At 43.3% G+C, this 21,433-nt stretch overlaps 3 protein-coding genes across 3 annotated transcripts; 2 read left to right on the plus strand and 1 right to left on the minus strand.

Annotated features, from left to right (window-relative positions):
• The first annotated feature begins 8,640 nt into the window (after nt 1–8,640).
• Nucleotides 8,641–9,374, plus strand: LOC127317133 (histone H2B.1). The gene has a single exon (XM_051347657.2). The coding sequence runs from the start codon at nt 8,727–8,729 to the stop codon at nt 9,183–9,185; it is 459 nt and encodes a 152-aa protein (XP_051203617.1). The 5' UTR covers nt 8,641–8,726; the 3' UTR covers nt 9,186–9,374.
• Nucleotides 9,375–12,423: 3,049 nt separating this feature from the next.
• LOC127317144 (histone H3.2) lies at nt 12,424–13,102 on the plus strand. The gene has a single exon (XM_051347666.2). The coding sequence runs from the start codon at nt 12,499–12,501 to the stop codon at nt 12,907–12,909; it is 411 nt and encodes a 136-aa protein (XP_051203626.1). The 5' UTR covers nt 12,424–12,498; the 3' UTR covers nt 12,910–13,102.
• A 3,600-nt stretch (nt 13,103–16,702) lies between these two features.
• On the minus strand, nt 16,703–19,431 carry LOC127317154 (uncharacterized). Its single transcript, XM_051347678.2, has 3 exons — nt 19,011–19,431; nt 17,036–17,157; nt 16,703–16,937 (listed from the first exon to the last, which is right to left on the minus strand). The coding sequence occupies exons 1-3, from the start codon at nt 19,351–19,353 to the stop codon at nt 16,827–16,829; spliced, it is 576 nt and encodes a 191-aa protein (XP_051203638.1). The 5' UTR covers nt 19,354–19,431; the 3' UTR covers nt 16,703–16,826.
• Nucleotides 19,432–21,433: the final 2,002 nt, after the last annotated feature.

Below are 21,433 nucleotides of genomic sequence, written 5' to 3' on the forward strand. Positions count from 1 at the left end.
TCGACCTCGCAGATGCGGCTTTCACAGGTGGACAGCCGCGCCCGCTACTCGCCCGAGTACGGAGATAGCGACATGACGGTCGACCACAATGCACCGTTCTTGCCGGATTCAACGGCGAGGGGCAGCGACACCTTTCGCTTCCCCAACCTGAACTCGTCTCCTGACCTGCGCCGCACCAAGGGCCACGTGACAGATGGCACCAGCCTTCCCTGCCACCTCGTCCCCGACGACGGCAGGAGCACCCACCAAGTGTACGGCAAAGCGTCCGGCGTGTCCATGGGCGAGGATAAGGTGTGTTTCCTTACTTTTTATGTGTCATGTGCATCGTAGACACCGGCGGCGACTGAACGTAGGTAACTTGTTGCGTAGATTGCCGCCGGGGAGGAGATCCATATCTTGTTTTGCATCATGTATTGTTAGATGCTCCAAGCCCTCGACATGTACAAGTTTAACCAAGATGTCAAAGACTTCCCCTTCATGCATTGCTACAACAAGCTACAAGGTTGCAAGAAATGGGATGACCTCCTCCACACTCTAATGAAGGACGGGGAAGATGGGCCGGTCGATCCAGCCGACTGATGTCTACGGGTACTTCTATTCTTGTAGACAGTGTTGGGCCTCCAAGAGCAGAGGTTTGTAGAACAGCAGCAAGTTTCCCTTAAGTGGATCACCCAAGGTTTATCGAACTCAGGGAGGAAGAGGTCAAAGATATCCCTCTCATGCAACCCTGCAACCACAAAGCAAGAAGTCTCTTGTGTCCCCAACACACCTAATAGGTGCACTAGTTCAGCGAAGAGATAGTGAAATACAGGTGGTATGAATAAGTATGAGCAGTAGTAACGGCGCCAGAAAAGTGCTTGCTGATGTGTAGTTGACGAGGGAGGAAATGGTGGTAATATTGCGGACAGTACAGATGCAGTAGAACAGTAAACAAGCAGCGATAACAGTATTGGAAATAAGGCCTAGGGATCATACTTTCACTAGTGAACACTCTCAACATTGATCACATAACAGAATAAATAAATAGATGCTAGACTCTACACTCTCTTGTTGGAGGATGAACACCACTAACTGTGTAGGATTACACGAACCCTCAATGCCGGAGTTAACAAGCTCCACAATATTCGATATTCATGTTTAAATAACCTTAGAGTGCATGACAGATCAACATAACCAAACCAAGTACTAACATAGCATGCACACTGTCACCTTCACGCTACGAAAGGAGGCATAGATCACATCAATACTATCATAGCAATAATTAACTTCATAATCTACAAGAGATTACAATCATAATCTACGCCAAGTACTACACGATGCACACACTGTCACCATTACACCGTGTAGGAGGAATAAACTACTTTAATAACATCACTAGAGTAGCACACAGATAAATTGTGATACAAAACACATTGCAATCATAAAGGGATATAAATAAGCACTTCACTATGCTCTTCATAACAGTGAATAAGTATTCTGTGAAATATAGCCTAAGAGACCCACACAGTGCACACACTGTCACCTTTACACACGTGGGACAAGGAGTCTCCGGAGATCACATAAGTAAAATCCACTTGACTAGCATAATGACATCTAGATTACAAGCATCATCATATGAATCTCAATCATGTAAGGAAGCTCATGAGATTATTGTATTGAAGTACATAGGGAGAGAGATTAACCACATAGCTACCGGTACAGCCCTTAGCCTCGATGGAGAACTACTCCCTCCTCATGGGAGACAGCAGCGTTGATGAAGATGGCGGTGGTGTCGATGGAGGAGCCTTCCGGGGGCACTTCCCCGTCCCGGCGGCGTGCCGGAACAGAGACTCCTGTCCCCCAGATCTTGGCTTCGCGATGGCGGCGCCTCTGAATGGTTTCTCGTACCGTGGCTTTTCTGTATCGATGTTTTAGGTCAGGGACCTTTAAATAGGCGAAGAGGCAGAGTCGGAAGGGCGACGAGGCGGTGACACACTAGGGGGCTCGGCCAAGGCCTGGGCCGCGCCACCCCGGCGTCTGGTGGCCCAGTGGCCCCCCTCTGGCCTCTCTCGGGTGTTCTGAAAGCTTCATGTGATTCTAAGATGCTGGGCGTTGATTTCGTCCAATTTCGAGAATATTTCCTTACTAGGATTTCTGAAACCAAAAACAGCAGAAAACAGCAACTGGCCCTTCGGCATCTCGTCAATAGGTTAGTTCCGGAAAACGCATAAATATGACATAAAGTATGCATAAAACATGTAGATATCATCAATAATGTGGCATGGAACATAAGAAATTATCGATACGTCGGAGACGTATCAACATCCCCAAGCTTAGTTTCTGCTCGTCCCGAGCAGGTAAACGATAACAAAGATAATTTCTGGAGTGACATGCCATCATAACCTTGATCATACTATTGTAAGCATATGTAATGAATGCAGCGATCAAAGCAATGGTAAATGACATGAGTAAACAAATGAATCATAAAGCAAAGACTTTTCATGAATAGTACTTTCAAGACAAGCATCAATAAGTCTTGCATAAGAGTTAACTCATAAAGCAATAATTCAAAGTAAAGGTATTGAAGCAACACAAAGGAAGATTAAGTTTCAGCGGTTGCTTTCAACTTGTAACATGTATATCTCATGGATAGTTGTCAATGTAAAGTAATATAACAAGTGCAAATATGCAAGTATGTAGGAATCAATGCACAGTTCACACAAGTGTTTGCTTCTTGAGGTGGAGAGAAATAGGTGAACTGACTCAACATAAAAGTAAAAGAATGGCCCTTCGCAGAGGGAATCATTGATTGCTATATTTGTGCTAGAGCTTTGATTTTGAAAACATAAAGAGAGCATAAAAGTAAAATTTTGAGAGGTGTTTGTTGTTGTCAACGAATGGTAGTGGGCACTCTAACCTGCTTGCCAGGCAAACCTTCAAAGAGCGGCTCCCATGAATTATTTTTATTTTTGGGTGGCACTCCTTCCAACCTTTCTTTCACAAACCATGGCTAACCGAATCCTCGGGTGCCTGCCAACAATCTCATACCATGAAGGAGTGCCTTTTTATTTTAGTTTTATTATGATGACACTCCTCCCCACCTTTGCTTTCTCAAGCCATGGCTAACCGAATCCTTCGGGTGCCGTCCAACAATCACATACCATGGAGGAGTGTCTATTTAGGTTAATTAATTTGGGACTGGGAATCCCATTGCCAGCTCTTTTTGCAAAATTATTGGATAAGCGGATGAAGCCACTAGTCCATTGGTGAAGTTGCCCAACAAGATTGAAAGATAAACACCACATACTTCCTCATGAGCTATAAAACATTGACACAAATCAGAGGTGATAAATTTTGAATTGTTTAAAGGTAGCACTCAAGCAATTTACTTTGGAATGGCGGAGAAATACCATGTAGTAGGTAGGTATGGTGGACACAAATGGCATAGTTTTTGGCTCAAGGTTTTGGATGCACGAGAAGCATTCCCTCTCAGTACAAGGCTTAGGCTAGCAAGGTTGTTTGAAGCAAACACAAGTATGAACCGGTACAGCAAAACTTACATAAGAACATATTGCAAGCATTATAATACTCTACACTGTCTTCCTTGTTGCTCAAACACTTTTACTAGAAAATATCTAGACCTTAAGAGAGACCAATCATGCAAACCAATTTTAACAAGCTCTACAGTAGTTCTTCATTAATAGGTGTAAAGTATATGATGCAAGAGCTTAAACATGAGCACAACAATTTCCAAGTATCACATTATCCAAGTTATTATTCCAATTACTACATGTAGCATTTCCCGTTTCCAACCATATAACAATTTAACGAAGCAGTTTCAACCTTCGCCATGAAAATTAAAAGCTAAGAACACATGTGTTCATATGAACCAGCGGAGCGTGTCTCTCTCCCACACAAGCATTTATTCAAACAAAAACAGAAACAAAAACAAACAGACGCTCCAAGTAAAGTACATAAGATGTGACCGAATAAAAATATAGTTTCACTAGAGGAACCTGATAATGTTGTCGATGAAGAAGGGGATGCCTTGGGCATCCCCAAGCTTAGATGCTTGAGTCTTCTTGAAATATGCAGGGATGAACCACCGGGGCATCCCCAAGCTTAGAGCTTTCACTCTCCTTGATCATATTGTATCATCCTCCTCTCTTGACCCTTGAAAACTTCCTCCACACCAAACTCAAAACAACTCATTAGAGGGTTAGTGCATAATCAAAATTCACATGTTCAGAGGTGATAAAATCATTCTTACCACTTCTGGACATTGCCCAAAGCTACTGGAAGTTAATGGAACAAAGAAATCCATCCCACATAGCAAAAGAGGCAATGCGAAATAAAAGGCAGAATCTGTCAAAACAGAACAACCCGTAAAGACGAATTTCTAAGAGGCACCAGACTTGCTCAAATGAAAATGATCAAATTGAATGAAAGTTGCGTACATATCTGAGGATCACTCACGTAAATTGTCATAATTTTGTGAGTTACCTACAGAGAATTCAGCCTAAATTCGTGACAGACAGAAATCTGTTTCTGCGCAGTAATCCAAATCTAGTATCAACCTTGCTATCAAAGACTTTACTTGGCACAACAATGCAACAAAACTAAGATAAGGAGAGGTTGCTACAGTAGTAACAACTTCCAAGACACAAATATAAAACAAAAGTACTGTAGCAAAATAAACACATGGGTTATCTCCCAAGAAGTTCTTTCTTTATAGCCATTAAGATGGGCTCGACAGTTTAAATGATGCACTCGCAAGAAATAGTATTTGAAGCAAAAAGAGAGCATCAAGAGGCAAATTCAAAACAACTTTAAGCCTAACATGCTTCCTATGAAAAGGAATCTTGTAAATAAACAAGTTCATGAAGAGCAAAGTAACAAGCATAGGAAGATAGAACAAGTGTAGCTTCAAAAATTTCAGCACATAGAGAGGTGTTTTAGTAACATGAAAATTTCTACAACCATATTTTCCTCTCTCATAATAATATCCAGTAGTATCATGAGCAAACTCAACAATATAACTATCACATAAAGCATTCTTATCATGAGTCTCATGCATAAAATTATTACTCTCCACATAAGCATAATCAATTTTATTAGTTGTAGTGGGAGCAAATTCAACAAAGTAGCTATCATTATTATTCTCATCATCAAATATAGGAGGCATATTGTAATCATAATCAAATTTATCCTCCATAATAGGCGGCACCAAAAGATCACTATCATTATAATCATCATAAATAGGAGGCAAAGTATCATCAAAGAAAATTTCCTCCTCAATGCTTGGGGGACTAAAAATAGCATGCTCATCAAAGCCAGCTTCCCCAAGCTTAGAATTTTCCATAGCATTAGCAACAATAGTGTTCAAAGCATTCATATTAATAACATTCCCATTAGCATGCATATAAAGTTCCATGGGTTTTTTAATTCTCTCTTCAAACACATCATGTCCTAATTCAAGATAAAGTTCATAAAGATCTCTCATATTTTTGTTGTTTTTCATTATGCCTAACTGGTGTAAACAAGAAACAAAAAGATGCAATTGCAGGATCTAAAGGAAATAGCTTCGAGTACTTACAACGGCGGAAAATAGCTTAGTTGCCGAGATCCGGAGTGTGAGTACCTTTTACCTTTCTTCCCCGGCAACGGCGCCAGAAAAGTGCTTGATGTCTACGGGTACTTCTATTCTTGTAGACAGTGTTGGGCCTCCAAGAGCAGAGGTTTGTAGAACAGCAGCAAGTTTCCCTTAAGTGGATCACCCAAGGTTTATCGAACTCAGGGAGGAAGAGGTCAAAGATATCCCTCTCATGCAACCCTGCAACCACAAAGCAAGAAGTCTCTTGTGTCCCCAACACACCTAATAGGTGCACTAGTTCGGCGAAGAGATAGTGAAATACAGGTGGTATGAATAAGTATGAGCAGTAGTAACGGCGCCAGAAAAGTGCTTGCTGACGTGTAGTTGACGAGGGAGGAAATGGTGGTAATATTGCGGACAATACAAATGCAGTAGAACAGTAAACAAGCAGCGATAACAGTATTGGAAATAAGGCCTAGGGATCATACTTTCACTAGTGGACACTCTCAACATTGATCACATAACAGAATAAATAAATAGATGCTAGACTCTACACTCTCTTGTTGGAGGATGAACACCACTAACTGTGTAGGATTACACGAACCCTCAATGCCGGAGTTAACAAGCTCCACAATATTCGATATTCATGTTTAAATAACCTTAGAGTGCATGACAGATCAACATAACCAAACCAAGTACTAACATAGCATGCACACTGTCACCTTCACGCTACGAAAGGAGGCATAGATCACATCAATACTATCATAGCAATAATTAACTTCATAATCTACAAGAGATTACAATCATAATCTACGCCAAGTACTACACGATGCACACACTGTCACCATTACACCGTGTAGGAGGAATAAACTACTTTAATAACATCACTAGAGTAGCACACAGATAAATTGTGATACAAAACACATTGCAATCATAAAGGGATATAAATAAGCACTTCACTATGCTCTTCATAACAGTGAATAAGTATTCTGTGAAATATAGCCTAAGAGATCCACACGGTGCACACACTGTCACCTTTACACACGTGGGACAAGGAGTCTCCGGAGATCACATAAGTAAAATCCACTTGACTAGCATAATGACATCTAGATTACACGCATCATCATATGAATCTCAATCATGTAAGGCAGCTCATGAGATTATTGTATTGAAGTACATAGGGAGAGAGATTAACCACATAGCTACCGGTACAGCCCTTAGCCTCGATGGAGAACTACTCCCTCCTCATGGGAGACAACAACGTTGATGAAGATAGCGGTGGTGTCGATGGAGGAGCCTTCCGGGGGCACTTCCCCGTCCCGGCGGCGTGCCGGAACAGAGACTCCTGTCCCCCAGATCTTGGTTTCGCGATGGCGGCGGCTCTGAATGGTTTCTCGTACCGTGGCTTTTCCGTATCGATGTTTTAGGTCAGAGACCTTTAAATAGGCGAAGAGGCGGAGTCGGAAGGGCGACGAGGCGGTGACACACTAGGGGGCGCGGCCAAGGCCTGGGCCGCGCCACCCTGGCGTCTGGTGGCCCAGTGGCCCCCCTTTGGCCTTTCTCGGGTGTTCTGGAAGCTTCATGTGATTCTAAGATGCTGGGCGTTGATTTCGTCCGATTCCGAGAATATTTCCTTACTAGGATTTCTGAAACCAAAAACGGCAGAAAAGAGCAACTGGCCCTTCGGCATCTCGTCAATAGGTTAGTTCCGGAAAACGCATAAATATAACATAAAGTATGCATAAAACATGTAGATATCATCAATAATGTGGCATGGAACATAAGAAATTATCGATACGTCGGAGACGTATCACCGACGCCTCCACCGGGTGCCCCATTGGCAACAAGAAGGCCATGCCGAGAGGAATGCGGCGCCGGTATTGGCTGCCATGGATGCCTCCCTTGAGAAGATGATCACCTCATTCTTGGTGGAGAACAAGGAAGCGGCGGATAGGACCGTTGTCGTGTGGAAGGTAATCCTCGACAAGCAAGACATGAAGATCGAGTTGGAGAGGGAGAAGGTGGAGGCGGCGAAGATGGAAGCTCACGCCGCTGCCATGAATGCCACCAATGAAGCGACACAACTTTCGTTGGCCAAGATGTCTCAAGAATCCAAGATCTTGATGGTCGACATGGAGAAGATGGACCCGTTGGAGCGGGCGTGGCACGAGATGTACCACGAACGCATCGGCCAAGAGGTGATGGCGGCGCGAGCTGCATCGGCGTCTCCCCCGGCACCCTCCACGTTCATGTCTCCACCGTCACCCTCCATGTTCATCTCTCCGCCGACACCGACGACGTTCATGCCTCCCCCAACGACCGTGGATCCTGTTGCAGGGACGGAGCTGCCGCCGGGGCTCGCCGCTGATGAGGAAGTTGTCGAGGTTGAGCTGCTTGTGACCTCATTCATCTGATCAGCTGGCTTGGAAGCTGACGGTGATTTTATGGTCGTATGTTGGCCCAAACTTCATATTCAAAAACCTATTCGAATTTGGTGGTCGTGTGTTGGCTCAAATTTTAAATTCGTAAACTTATTTGAATTTGTATGCTTTTTTTTGATTTTTGAAATTCAAATCATCTAGTGGGGCTGTTGTATGGGGCGCACCGGTGTGGGAGCAGCTCCCCAAATGGAGGATGGTGTGCCGGCGCGCCCCATACGACAGTGCTAGGGCGACTATTTGGGGACGTCGATGGAGATGCTCTAACTTTCTTATCGTATTCATTTACAAAATCTGTTGCATAAATTGAAATGATTTCGGTTCTGATTGTGTTGCATAAGCTGTGAAAACGTGCATGTGCAATGCACACTAGTTGATCCTTTCGAAGCCGCCGGTAGAACCGCGAAATCGAAAACCATTCTCGCCGTCCCGCGCTCCGAAACCCACCAGCCTTCCTGTTCCCGCCCAGCTTTTTTTGCAACGCCAGCGATCCGCGCCTAAACACATCTCGGCCGTCCACACCAGAAGCGCCTGGCGCATCCTGTTTCTCCATCTCGGCGATCCGTGACACCGGGCGTTCCACCAATCAGAGCCCACCTCTCCCTCTCTATAAAAACAACACCTCCGTCATCTTCTCCCCACATCGCATCCCACTTTCCAGTACACACAAGCCACCAGCGAAATCCCCACTTTCCCCTCCCGACCTCGAAGCAGCGATGGCGCCCAAGGCCGAGAAGAAGCCGGCGGCCAAGAAGCCCGTCGAGGAGGAGCCCGCGGCGGAGCCGGCGGCGAAGGCGCCTGCCGCGAAGAAGCCCAAGGCCGGGAAGAGCCTCCCGGCGGGCAAGACCGCCGCCAAGGAGGGCGGCGAGAAGAGGGGCCGCAAGAAGGGCAAGAAGAGCGTCGAGACCTACAAGATCTACATCTTCAAGGTGCTCAAGCAGGTCCACCCCGACATCGGCATCTCCTCCAAGGCCATGTCCATCATGAACTCCTTCATCAACGACATCTTCGAAAAGTTGGCCGGCGAGGCCGCCAAGCTCGCCCGCTACAACAAGAAGCCCACCATCACCTCCAGGGAGATCCAGACCTCCGTCCGCCTCGTCCTCCCTGGCGAGCTCGCCAAGCACGCCGTCTCTGAGGGCACCAAGGCCGTCACCAAGTTCACCTCCTCTTAGATCTCGTTGCCTGCCTGTATCTAGTAGTAATTGTAGTTGCCCTGCCGTGACTCTAGTGGTTGTCTGTCTCTTGTTATCTGCAAGTAGTAGTGCTAATGTTGGATGGGAATGTCTGAATTTGCCAATGTTTTGTTGGCTGGTTGGTTGTGAGAACTGAATTAGTAATGAACATGCTTTTGGCAAGCTGAATTGCAACTTGTGTCTGGTGGTAAACGTTGTTGGCTGTTGTGACTCTAGTTGTTGTCGCCTCTGATTATCTGCAACTACTAGTAGTAGCACTAGTGCTGTATGAGTGTGCTGGAGATGCCAATGGCCTGTCTTGGTTGTAATATCTGATTTATTGATGGATATGATCTTGTTAAACCAAGGTTCAAATCTTAAGGAAGCATTTCTGGCAGTACCTAGTTGCATACTTTTGTGACAATTTTCAGATTCGGTATTGTCCAGTGTACAAAGTTACTAGGTCTTGTACTAGTGTCTGCTATGTGTTTGTGCCTGGTGGTTTTTATAATTTTAGATTCGTGCTTCTCCTGTGTCCATTAGATTCAGAACTCTGTCCAATTGTAGGCTCAAGTACTTGCTGTCAGTGAGCATGGTTAGCATGTTGAGGAGTAATAAGATCAACCCAATGGTTCGCCTTGGGGTATCTTGTTCTTGTTTTGATAGTATAACCAACTACTCTGTCTGGACTAGTTACCATTACTTATCCACTTGCAATCAGTTGAAAGCAGCTTGTGTTATACATAAGCATGGTACTCTGAAATTGTGTAGTGTTGCTGTCCATTTGTTGCCAGATGGTATTGTCTAAGCACGATGAAGTTCTACTGTTCTTGTTTACTTAATGGCATCGCTGTTTAGTTACAAGAAGTTTGTGTGCACAGTTAGCCATTACAAATATATAAGCACTAGAAGAATAGCAGTTAACTGCGACAGTTCTTATATCTATCTCTGTGACAATTTTTCGTCAGCCTGTTTTTCTGAAAATAGTAGAGCATAATGAGGTTCTGCAAATTGTAGCCCGGACATTTGCCAACCTTTTGTTGGCTCGTTGGTTGTGAGAACTGAGTTATTGATGAACATGCTTTTGGCAAATTTTATTGTAAGATGTAAGAATTTGTTGCTTGTAGTCTGGCGGTAAGCGTAGTTGGCTGCTGTGAGCCTGTGACTACTGGTTGTCTCTGGTTATCTGCAAGTAGTAGGAGGAGCACTAATGCTGGACGAGTGTTGCTGAAGATGCCAATGGGTTGTATTGGTTGTATGAACTGTTTTATGAATGGATATGATTTTGGTAAACTGAGTTTCAAACCATAAGGAAGCATTTCTGCTAGTACTAATTACTGAATTATTGTGACAATTCTGAGCTTTGTGATTCTCCTGTTTGCAATGATACTAGGCATTGCATTAATCTCTGTTATGTGTTTGTGCCTTGTGGTATTATATATATTTTTAGATCCGTGGTTCTCCTGTATCTTCATTAGATTCAGAACTCTGTCCAATTGTAGGCTCAGTTGCCTGTTGTCAGTGAGAACCATTGTTGCTTAGCGTGTTGAGGAGTAGTAAGATCAACCGCCTTGGGGTGTCTTGCTCTTGTTTTGATATTAGAACTGACTATATGTCTGAACTACATTGCTTATCCACTTGCAATCAGTTGCTGTTGACCTATCTGGAGCAGTCTGTTGTAATGCATAAGCATGTTACTCTGTTTGAAATTGTGCGAGTGTTGCTGTCCATTTGTTGCCGGACGGTATTGTGTAAGCAGGATAAAGTTCTACTGTTCTAGTTACTTAATAGTATCGCTGAGCATATTACTCTGAAATTGTGCGAGTCTTGCTGTCCATTTGTTGCCGGACAGTATGGTCTAAGCAGAATGAAGTTCTAGTGTTCTAGTTTACTTAATGGCATCATTGTTTAGTTACAAGAAGTTTGTATGCACAGTTAGCCATTACCAATATAGAAGCACTAGAAAATTACTGGTTAACTTTGGCAGTTCTTATATCTGTCTCTGCGTCAATTTTTCGTCAGCATGATTTTCTGAAAAAATTTAGAGCATAATCTTCGTCCCAAGAAGTTTGGTAAATTTTGGCAACGTTTTATCAGCTCCTTGGTTGTAATAACTGAATTATTGATGAATATGCTTTTATGAAGCTGAGATTCAGAAAACAATGATGCATTTCTGCTACCACTAGTTACCAATTTCTGCCTAGAGTTGATATTCGCCGGTGTTTTTGCCTTTTTTACATTTTGTTGGTCTAGAGCTGAGACAAAGATATCTTCTCTGAAGTTCTTTGTAGCAATGTAAATTTTTATATAGCTGGTCCTCCCAGTCTGTTTGATAACGCAGTTAACTGGGGAGAGTCTGTCTACTGTCATGGAGCACCGCTGTGCATTGATGCAATAATGTTCGTTGTCATTCAGAGGAGGAATGAGAGCAAACCAATTGTTGGCCTTGCCCCAACACCTCGCTACAAAGCACCCCGGAGATACATGACCCAGGGGAGACAGCCTAGTCTTGGTCCCTGGTAGTCGCATGAAGAGAACGAATCTGGGCAATCGCCTCCTCCACCATTACGCGGTCCTGGCTCCTAGCTACTAGCTTCCACACCTGCATATAGATAATCATTTTGTACAACTCGTTAGCCGGTCTGCCCGGTAAGATATGCCCCTAATGTTTGGCTCTTGAACGGGGAAATTGATGATAGAAGGCGCACCAACTGGGGGGGTTATCGTAGATTTTGCCGGACAGCGCAGCTGCCAATCTCCTTCCCTGTAGCTCTGTTGCTCTTTGTTCCACGTTAGTTTTGCTTATCTCGCAGAATCACTTGTTGACATCGATTTGTGTGTATGCAGATGTGCATCTCCAATGTAGAGTGTGGTGAAACTGGTACACATCTTGTCCTGACAGAGTGCTTCTAATCTCCTGGTGGGAAGTTTGTAGGCTTGCAGCTATACTTGTGGTGGCCGGAACCTGGAAGATGTTGTTTGTGATATGCTAATAAAGAAAGAGGAGGCCTTAGCTGGCCACACGCAGCCAACCAATCAGAACGAAGGAACGCCCCCGCCACGGATCGCTCCCACGATCCGCGTGCCTCACCCGAAACAAAATCTCCACCGTCCACTGCTCGCGAATCCAACGCACCAAACTCACCTATGCTCCTCCAAAAACACAGCGCCAAAATCCAAAAAATTTCCGCGCCCACCCGCACCGCCACCGCTCTTTAAAACGCCGCCCCGCTCCCCTCTTCTTCCTCACTCCAAATCCCAATCCTCACCCACATCCTCCCTCCGCCGGCGACGCCACCATCCCCGAACCCCGATGGCCCGCACGAAGCAGACGGCCCGCAAGTCGACCGGCGGCAAGGCGCCGAGGAAGCAGCTGGCGACGAAGGCGGCGCGCAAGTCGGCGCCGGCCACCGGCGGCGTGAAGAAGCCGCACCGCTTCAGGCCCGGCACCGTGGCGCTGCGCGAGATCCGCAAGTACCAGAAGAGCACGGAGCTGCTCATCCGCAAGCTGCCCTTCCAGCGCCTCGTGCGCGAGATCGCGCAGGACTTCAAGACCGACCTCAGGTTCCAGTCATCCGCCGTGTCGGCGCTGCAGGAGGCCGCCGAGGCGTACCTGGTGGGGTTGTTTGAGGACACCAACCTCTGCGCCATCCACGCCAAGCGCGTCACCATCATGCCCAAGGACATCCAGCTCGCGCGCCGCATCAGGGGCGAGAGGGCATAGAAAGAGGGCCTCGTGCTCGTTTGCTTTCCTAGTGTCAGTCAGATCTGGAGGTGTAGGGATGTGCTAGTTTCTTACCGTGTTAGCCTGTCGTATGTCGTAGTATGATTCAAAGTATGTGCTGTGTTATGTTGTGTTGTGTCTCTGATGTAACCATCTCGTTACCATCATATCAATGGGAAATCTGTTGTTGAGACATCTGTGCCTGGTTTTTTTTGCTTTGTTATTTCACCCAATGGTTCTGTTCATCACACTACCTTCTGAAAAATGTTATCAAGATCTCTTTGGGTCTCAGTTTCTGCTAGTCTCAGTTTCTGAAAAATGTTTTCACTGAATCTGATTATGCAGTTTGTATGCTCCAATCTAGTTCGGCGGGTTCTCTGCTGCTGTTCTGTAACTCATGCATCTGGTTGGGCTCCTCAAGATGTTCTTAATAACCAATGTCCATTTTTCTGATCTCACCATATGGTTTGGTTTATCCCAATTGGTAGATTTCGCTGATGAAAACCCTTTCAAAATTGCTGGGATTTCAACTTAATTATTGACCTGGCTTTGCACTTTTCAGCATGGCAATGGAAAACAACATGCAGTTTCCTCCTGGTCAGTGCTCTGTTCAGATCTTGATAGGCAAGCAAAATACGTAGGACGCAAACTCTAGTTTGAAACCTTATTGCCAGATGCTTCAGTTACCAGACCACATTCTTAAGCTGCACTTTAATTCTCTTCTACTTAAATTTGCTGAAGTTCCCCTTTTGTACTAAAATGCTCCTAGAATTGTGTAGTATACTCTAATTCAGTCTGATAGAAAAATTACGCAATTGTTTTTGCTGATAAATCTACTCTTCTTTCTGAAGAGAAGATGTCAAAGCTAAGTACCCATCGATGTAAATTTTGATTAGGCTTGGCAGATGAGAATGAGATCTGTAGGAGTAGGACCCGAGTTTTCTTATATACACGACTGGTCCTGGTAATCTATTGCCCTTCAGTTTAGTAGATTTTCGGCCGATGGTTATACTTCTGTATTCTAGTAACTTGAAGTGACTAAATTTTTAGAGAAATACTACGATTGATCTTAGCGAAAAGATAGAAAGGTGTATAAGGGGAAATGTTATGTTATTGTAACATAAATTCCTATGTAAGTTGTCCCTGACTAAATGGACAGAATGATGTATCATATACAGAGCAGACATAGAAACAGAACACTAACTGAGCACTGTTTTTTCTCTGGTTTAGATTTGTTAGACTTTCATGGCAATCGCTATTATAACAATGGGCAGTTCTCTTTTAGGCATTGCTCTGCTCAGATCCAGATGTAGTGCTTCAGTTTACCAGACTGTGTATTAAAAGTGAGGCGAAATTATCTTCTACTTAAATTTGTTGACGTTTCCTTCTTGGACCAAATTCTCTTCAGAACTAAATCTGATTCAGTTCGACAAAAAAATTGCACAACTGTTTCAATATAAGATAATAGTGATCTGTCTCAACACATGAGCTCATTTCAACTACCCAAGGGGAGATTTCAAAGGCATCCATCCATCAATGTAAGTTTGGATTAGGCTGAGCAAAAGGTATTGTAGGAAGTGAGTTTTCTTATACACACGACTGGTCCTGGTAATCAATATCCCTCCAATTTTGTACATAAGTGACCATGTTTCCGGGTGATGGTTAATTGGTTATCCTCCTGCATTCCAGTAAGCTTACATAATGATATCTTCAATCTTTACCAAGTTTGTACAAGACTAAAAGATAGTATAATTACGTATAAGATACACATCAGATATAGAAACGAAATACTAATCTGACCACTGATTTCTCTACTTCAAATTTTACACTTAGCGCCACCTTGCAGTTACATTTTGTATTCTGAATCTTTCCAAAGGTATTTGTGCTATGACCTAGTTTATCATTTTCTTTACATGACCCGGTTTATCAGTGAAGACACAAAATTGAAACATGCTTGTAGTTGTAACTTCTACCGTTCAATGTTCCTAGTATTCAAAATAGCTTTGGGTTTCAGCTTCAGTGAGTCCTGTTACCACGATTTCGCCACTACATTTGGTGGAATTGTTTTCACTGAATCTGATGATAATGTCGTTTGTATGCTCGAGTCTAGTTCGATGTGATTTCTGCTGACGTAACTCATGGAACCTGCTCGGGCTCCTCAAAATGTTCTTAAACACCAATGCCCATTTTTCTGATCTCAGCATATGGTTTGGTTTATCCCATTGGGTAGATTTCTCTGCTGAAAATGTTTTTCTGCTATTCCAGCTTAATTATGTTTTTGCTCTGCACTTTTCAGCATCCTCTGAAGATGAACAGGGCGTTTCAGCCTAATTTGTTAAAAATGCTTGTTCAGCTGAAAGCCAAGAGTTTCATATACTGGGTTACTGAATTTGTTAAAAATGCTTGTTCAGATGGGAATCAATGGTGACCCTGTTTGAGCGTACGATCTAATTTCAACAGAATCAGGTTTTGTGCCTTCTTTTGAAGCAACATTTCTAAGATGTCTCCCCATGACCTCCTCCCTTGAGTCCCCAGATCTAGGGCCGGTCGGCCCCTCCCCTCTCCTCCCCGACGGTGGCCGGCGGCGAGTAGGGCGAGGGTCCCCACCCTGTACAGCTGTAGGAGTAGTTAGGGTTGCTTCCCTGTGTTTTGGGCCTATGCCCGTTGCCTGGAGTGCTTTGTCGGAGATTTGGAGCCGACTCCGGCGACCTAGGGCGGTGTTCTTCGTCCTCGTGGTGTTCCTATGGTTGGAGACGGAGGCGAGGATGGGAGGCACCGCAGGCATCTCCGATATCAATAAGGCTCTGGTTCAGGGATTTGGCATGGTCTTTCTGCTCTTCTCAGGGTCTCCATGGTGGAGGAAGGAGGACGGGCAAGAAGACTTTTGACACTGCATCTGGGAGCTCATCATCGGCGGCGCATCGTCGGCCCAAGGCCGCTATTCCGCCGATCTTCATAGCCGAAGGGCGGCTGCTCCGAGTTGGCCTTTGTCAACTCATCTTCAACCTCCAGGCCAGAGCGCCATTTCGGAGGCCCATCCTCAGCTTCGGCGCAGCGTTCAACATCAACTCTGACCCAAGTGGTCTCGTCCTCGGTGTCGGAGAAGATGGCTGTGCTTCGAGGCTTCGTCTGCGCGGTGGAGAAGGGCCAGATTGTGTTCCTCTTTCTAGATCTAGGGTCCTTTTGAAGTTTCTGAGGACCTGGTTGTAATTGTGTTTTCTTTCAAGGTCACCGATGATAATAAAGCGGTGTCTCTAGGTCCTTCGGGACCTTCCTCTGTTCAAAAAAAAAGATGTCTCCCCATGATTCATGAATGAAGTTTTGGATTAGTCTGCCATTTGGAAGCCTTCAAGTATGGACTCATCTTTAGCGTTTTCCTTTTTCTGAAAGGAGAGTTCTATTATTCATAATTCATATCACAGGGCTGCTATTTATATTCTCTTTCAGAAGACAGCAAATCAGCACAACTTAAACATGCTGTATTTCTAACAGTCTTTGAGCCGATTAAATTTTAATCTATTTAATTCAGGTAAGTTATCAGTTGGGACTCTACATCCAGCTCTAAGAAACAATACCATTCTGTGGCAAAATTTGCCTACAGAAAACTAGTTTATATGCAAATTATCAGAGTTCAGAAAGCTTGCTTCACCTCTTGGATCTCCATGTCTCCGCTTATTTATATGCGACTTGAAATAGTTCCGAAAGAATTTGCTTCAAGTAGCTGGGCAGAGTAGCACAGGAACTGATTATGCTGGAATCATAGATCAATTCCAACTAGTTGCGCCTTCCATAATTTTACTCGAGGAAACACTCATTCTTATATTGAAGTCATCAGATGGTTACATTGTTTGCAAAAATTTCATGCCCCCGCAGGGAGAAACAAGATACATATTCAAGTGAAATCTAGATATTCGACACTACAAAGGATAGAGGAAACTCTTGCCACAAACATGGTATCTTTCGCAGAGCTTCTTCAATGTACCTACTGAGTGCTGCATCGCGTTCAGCTTGGTATCCATGAACATGGCCTGCAAACATGATGCTTGTCTTAGTCTACATTTTCAGAATATATATATTTAGCAACAACAAATTAAGACAAATAACACATCTAAATTTTCTGTTATACCTTGTAGTTATCACCATACTTCTCTATTAATCTGCCAATACAAATACGTTGAACTTTAGTCAAAGGCTCCAAAGGCGCAGATTTGCCATCCCTCCTTTTCTTCCCAAGTGCAGATTTTAGATCTGTATTGCATAGTAACAATCCCATGAGATCATACACAAGCATAGCATCCAAATATGTAACAAGCATAGCATCCAAATATGTAACAAGCATAGCATCATAACAAATGTATTTTAATCGATGAGGACAACTTACAGAAAAATACAGCAATATGCAGCCAAACAGATATTTAATGGTACTTGGATATAGCAAAACCATTTCAACAGAAAAATTTCGATGCCCATTGCTTGTATTTCACAGATTACCGCTCAAAAACCAACCAAAGATGTCTTCCAAATACTGAATTTGGAAACAATAAAAAATTGAACTTGAATTTTAAGCGGTTGTGCATTTCCAGTATCCTAAGCGGACTGTGATATTTGAGAAATGGTGAGCCATTTGCCAAATGTTATTTTGTGTTTCTTGACAGTAATTATCTTGCTATCCCCATCGGACAACACTTCTTCTTTCAAAATAATGCTAATTATTTTCTGAAGCTTTGCATCATGCTAATACACCCTTGAGATAGCAAGCTGAGTGTAACTGGATGTTCTGAGAGGTCAGTGCCTCAGCACCTAACCTTCACCAGCTTCTGCACCCGTGGTTTAGGTGTAATGATGCCAAGAGGGACGATTTGGGTAGCACGAATGAGATAAGAAAACAGAAATTTTACAATGTCTGCTATTTTTATATAGTACTCTTTACTAAGTAGAGTACCACTACTCTGAACAAGCTAAGGAACTAGGACTTCAAACTTGCTGATTACAGCTCTGTTGTCTCCTCAATCATGGACTCCAGTGCTAAGTTGAATGGACGCCAACTCCTGGGATTACTCAACTTCCATTGCCTGGTGAACTACAGAACCAGTATTTGAACTGTCTGCTCGACTTCCTGCACTAATAGTAGCATCTTTCTATATGCATTACCCCACAAGACACCCACACTCAAGCATAAATCTCATAAACAGGCATGACACAATCCAAAATACTCTAATCAAACCACTAAACACAATAATCTATGGGGACATGGTTCAGTTACCATCAAATTTGAATATTATGCCACTTTATTAAGTAGCATTTGCTTGGGTTTGAAAAAATGAAGGATTGTATTGACAAATGTTGGCCCGGCATGACCATTAATTTATCTACCATCTATCAAAGCTTGCTGGGCCGTGTCAAGTGTGAAAGAAAGATCATACAGCAAATAAACATCTCAAACAAAACACATGTCAGAATGTGTTGCCCAGTATAAGTTCACACCTTGACCATTTCATTGTTGTGGCAGGTGAACGTATCATTCACAGCACAAAGGAAATCAATTTTTGTAGCTTGTCATCTGTATATGACCAAACATAAACGAAGAAAAACAAGAGCTAATCCACCGCCACTTTTTTGACAAATCGCACTGTGTCATTCCAATACCTATATGAGAATGTGCTGCCCAGTCTTAGTTCACATCTTGACCATTTCATTGGTCTGGCAGGTGAACGAATCATTCACAGCACAAAGGAAAACAAATCTCGTGGCTTGTTATCTGTATATGCCCAAACGTAAACGAAAAACAACAAGAGCTAAAACCACCGCCACTTGGTTGACGAATCCCACTGTGCCATTCCAATTATCTTCACCCCGTCCCCCCTCCCTTAAGTTCGGGCATTTACCAAAACTTAAAATTAATACGACACCCCCCTAAAGTTCCTATCAATATAACCAAATTAGCCACATAACCCAAGGAAAGTGGAATTTTGTAGAAGTGTGAAGTAAATGAGGGCAAAAAATAACCCCCCCAAGGAAACTGGACATAGACGATGAATCCGCTAGCTAGTGAGCCGACCCAAGCTATCAGGTGAGGCGAAGGGAGGGGAGTGGAGACTGACCATCGCACTCGTCTTCGCTTCCGTTGTCGATGTGCCCGAACTCGACGGTGGCGGCGCGAATTTCTTCGAGTTTGGGGTTCTGCAGGTCCTCGCTCTGGACGAGGCGCGCCGTACCGCGGGAGTGAGCGCCGAGCAGGTTGGGGTTGGACACCACCCCGAAGGCGGCGTAGTTCTTCACCACGGTGCCTTCCGCGTCCCAGCTCGGCGCATGGCCGCCGGCGGCGGCGGCGGCGAGCGCCTCGGGCAGGTCGAAGGCCGGCTTGAACTCGCGCGGCTTCTTGCGCGGCAACCCGACGCGTACCTTGGTGCGGGAGCGCTTGAACTTGCGCCGCGAGCCCCCCATGCGTGCTAGGGTTTGGAGGCGGGGTGGTTGCTAGGGTTTTGGGTTAGAGAGCAGGGGAGGGGAGAGAGACGGGGAAGAAGAGATTTTGATGGGCCTTCTGGAGAAAATTAGAACAGGCTGTTAGGTCGTGGGCTTTCCTATCCATGGTGGTGGGGTTTGTAGGCGAGGTATGATGGGCCGCCCACTGTGCCCGAGAGATTTGTAATCATTTGGCCATGCTTTGACACACACACACACAAAAACGATTCTCACCCTAAAAAACGATTCTATTAAACTTGTAAAAATGTTGGAAGAGATGAAGTATTAGAGGGTAAGAGGTGGATGTTGATAAGGTGCACAAGTTCGTTTACAAAAAACTATGAAACGGTATCTGAAAATCTTGGTAGTTGATAAATTTATTTATATTGTGCAATCTTCGTCTTATTAAAGTCTGTTTTACTTTTTATAATGTGGTCTTACTACATGAGACAATGCACCATGTCCATAGAAACAAACAATCTGAAATTTGTTTATAATTGGTTTCGAGAAAGCGTATGATAAGATTAACTGAGAGTTTATCTTTCCGGTGTTGCATATGAAAGGTTTTCCAACATAGTTCATTAAATGGGATAGAGATGTTGTTCAAGGCGGTAGTGTGTGTGTTATGGTTAATGATAGATTAAGACCTTACTTATAAAACTAAAAAAAAGCTATGATAGGGTAATCCCTTTTCTCCCTTACTCTTTAATGTCGCGGCTGATGTGTCTTGCCCTTTCTAGTACAAAGAGCACAACAAAATGTTTAGATTAGAGGTTTGACTAGTGATTTGCTGGATAATTGGTTTGTCTATGGCACGATTTTATTGCTAGAGGATGATTTAGAGGGAGCTAGAAATCTCAAATTTATGATTTGCATTTTTTAGCAGCTAACTAATTTAAAAACCAATTCTCATCAAAGTTAAATTAATTTCTTTGGAGATGTTATTAGTAAACATGAAAAGTATGCTAGTATCCTTGCTTGCAAAAGTGGGAGTTTCCCTTTTAGGAACCTTGGAGTCCAGATGCATTACAAAAAAACTTGTTAATAGTGATTGGAGAGATTTGGAAGATAAAGTTGAGAATACATATCCTTCTTAGAAAGGGAACTTGGTTTCTATTGGTAGTAGGTTGATTTTGGTACAAACATGTCTAAGTAATGTTCCCCTCGCCACATGACCCTCGATCACACTTTACAACCCATCGTAGATCATAGTACAACAATTTGGGGCCCCCTACCAGTGGTCCCGCAAGATGCCACCAGCCTCCTGTATAGTGCATCTCTTCATATGCGGGAGGAAAAACGTACAACTGACTTCTTCGTCCTGCTCCAGACCTTATGGTTAACACGGTTATTATGGCGCAAGAACCACTAGAATATATTTATTCTTAATCATATGTGGATATAAACTCAGTTGCAATAGAAGCTCCACCATACTGATACCATGGTTCCATTGCCCACCATATAGTCATATTCATAATTGGAAAATTAATACTTTGCTTTCTAATGCATGAGTGATACGAATAGTACTTTGCAAGAAATTTGATAAAAAAAACTCAAATGACATGAGCAAGCGATGATCTTGCTTGGATACTGCAAGGTAGTGCAGTTGGATGTTTGAACTGACCCGGGAACTCGGGTTCTGAAAGTATCATCATTGTCCTGTAAGGTCAATGGTTAAAGATCTGAATGGTGCATGCTTTAGTGGATTTGGTGATATTACCCCCTTATGTGATGATTGTTGTTCAAATTCTTAAATTTGAGTTGCTATAATAATTTTACTTTATTTAAAGTATACGCATTTTCAAAAGAATTAGTAATTACTATTTATGGCTTTTCTAAAAAAACATAATTACTTTAGTTAATAAAGAAAATCTTTTAGTAATTTCCTCTTATTATTTTAAATTTTCTAATTAAGAAAATATAATTTTGGTTTATAAATTATTTTAAGAGTTTCCTAAATTTTCCTTATTTTATTACTTAAGAATAATTCCTTTATTTAATTATTAAAATTATTTTTATTAAGAAATTTGATGTTTTAAAGTTTATTAAAAAATAAGTTAAA

The sequence above is a fragment of the Lolium perenne genome, chromosome 1 (genome assembly GCF_019359855.2).
Source record: "Lolium perenne isolate Kyuss_39 chromosome 1, Kyuss_2.0, whole genome shotgun sequence".
Classification (NCBI taxonomy): Eukaryota; Viridiplantae; Streptophyta; class Magnoliopsida; order Poales; family Poaceae; genus Lolium; species Lolium perenne.

Excerpts from the sequence above, each read along its gene's own strand:
- LOC127317144 (XM_051347666.2), top strand. The coding sequence starts at position 12,499 with ATGGCCCGCACGAAGCAGACGGCCCGCAAGTCGACCGGCGGCAAGGCG.
- LOC127317154 (XM_051347678.2), bottom strand. The coding sequence starts at position 19,353 with ATGGGGGGCTCGCGGCGCAAGTTCAAGCGCTCCCGCACCAAGGTACGC. Across the intron at positions 17,158-19,010 it reads AAGCGAAGACGAGTGCGATG|ATCTAAAATCTGCACTTGGG; the intron begins GTCAGTCTCCAC and ends TATGCAATACAG. Across the intron at positions 16,938-17,035 it reads AGTATGGTGATAACTACAAG|GCCATGTTCATGGATACCAA; the intron begins GTATAACAGAAA and ends TCATGTTTGCAG.
- LOC127317133 (XM_051347657.2), top strand. The coding sequence starts at position 8,727 with ATGGCGCCCAAGGCCGAGAAGAAGCCGGCGGCCAAGAAGCCCGTCGAG.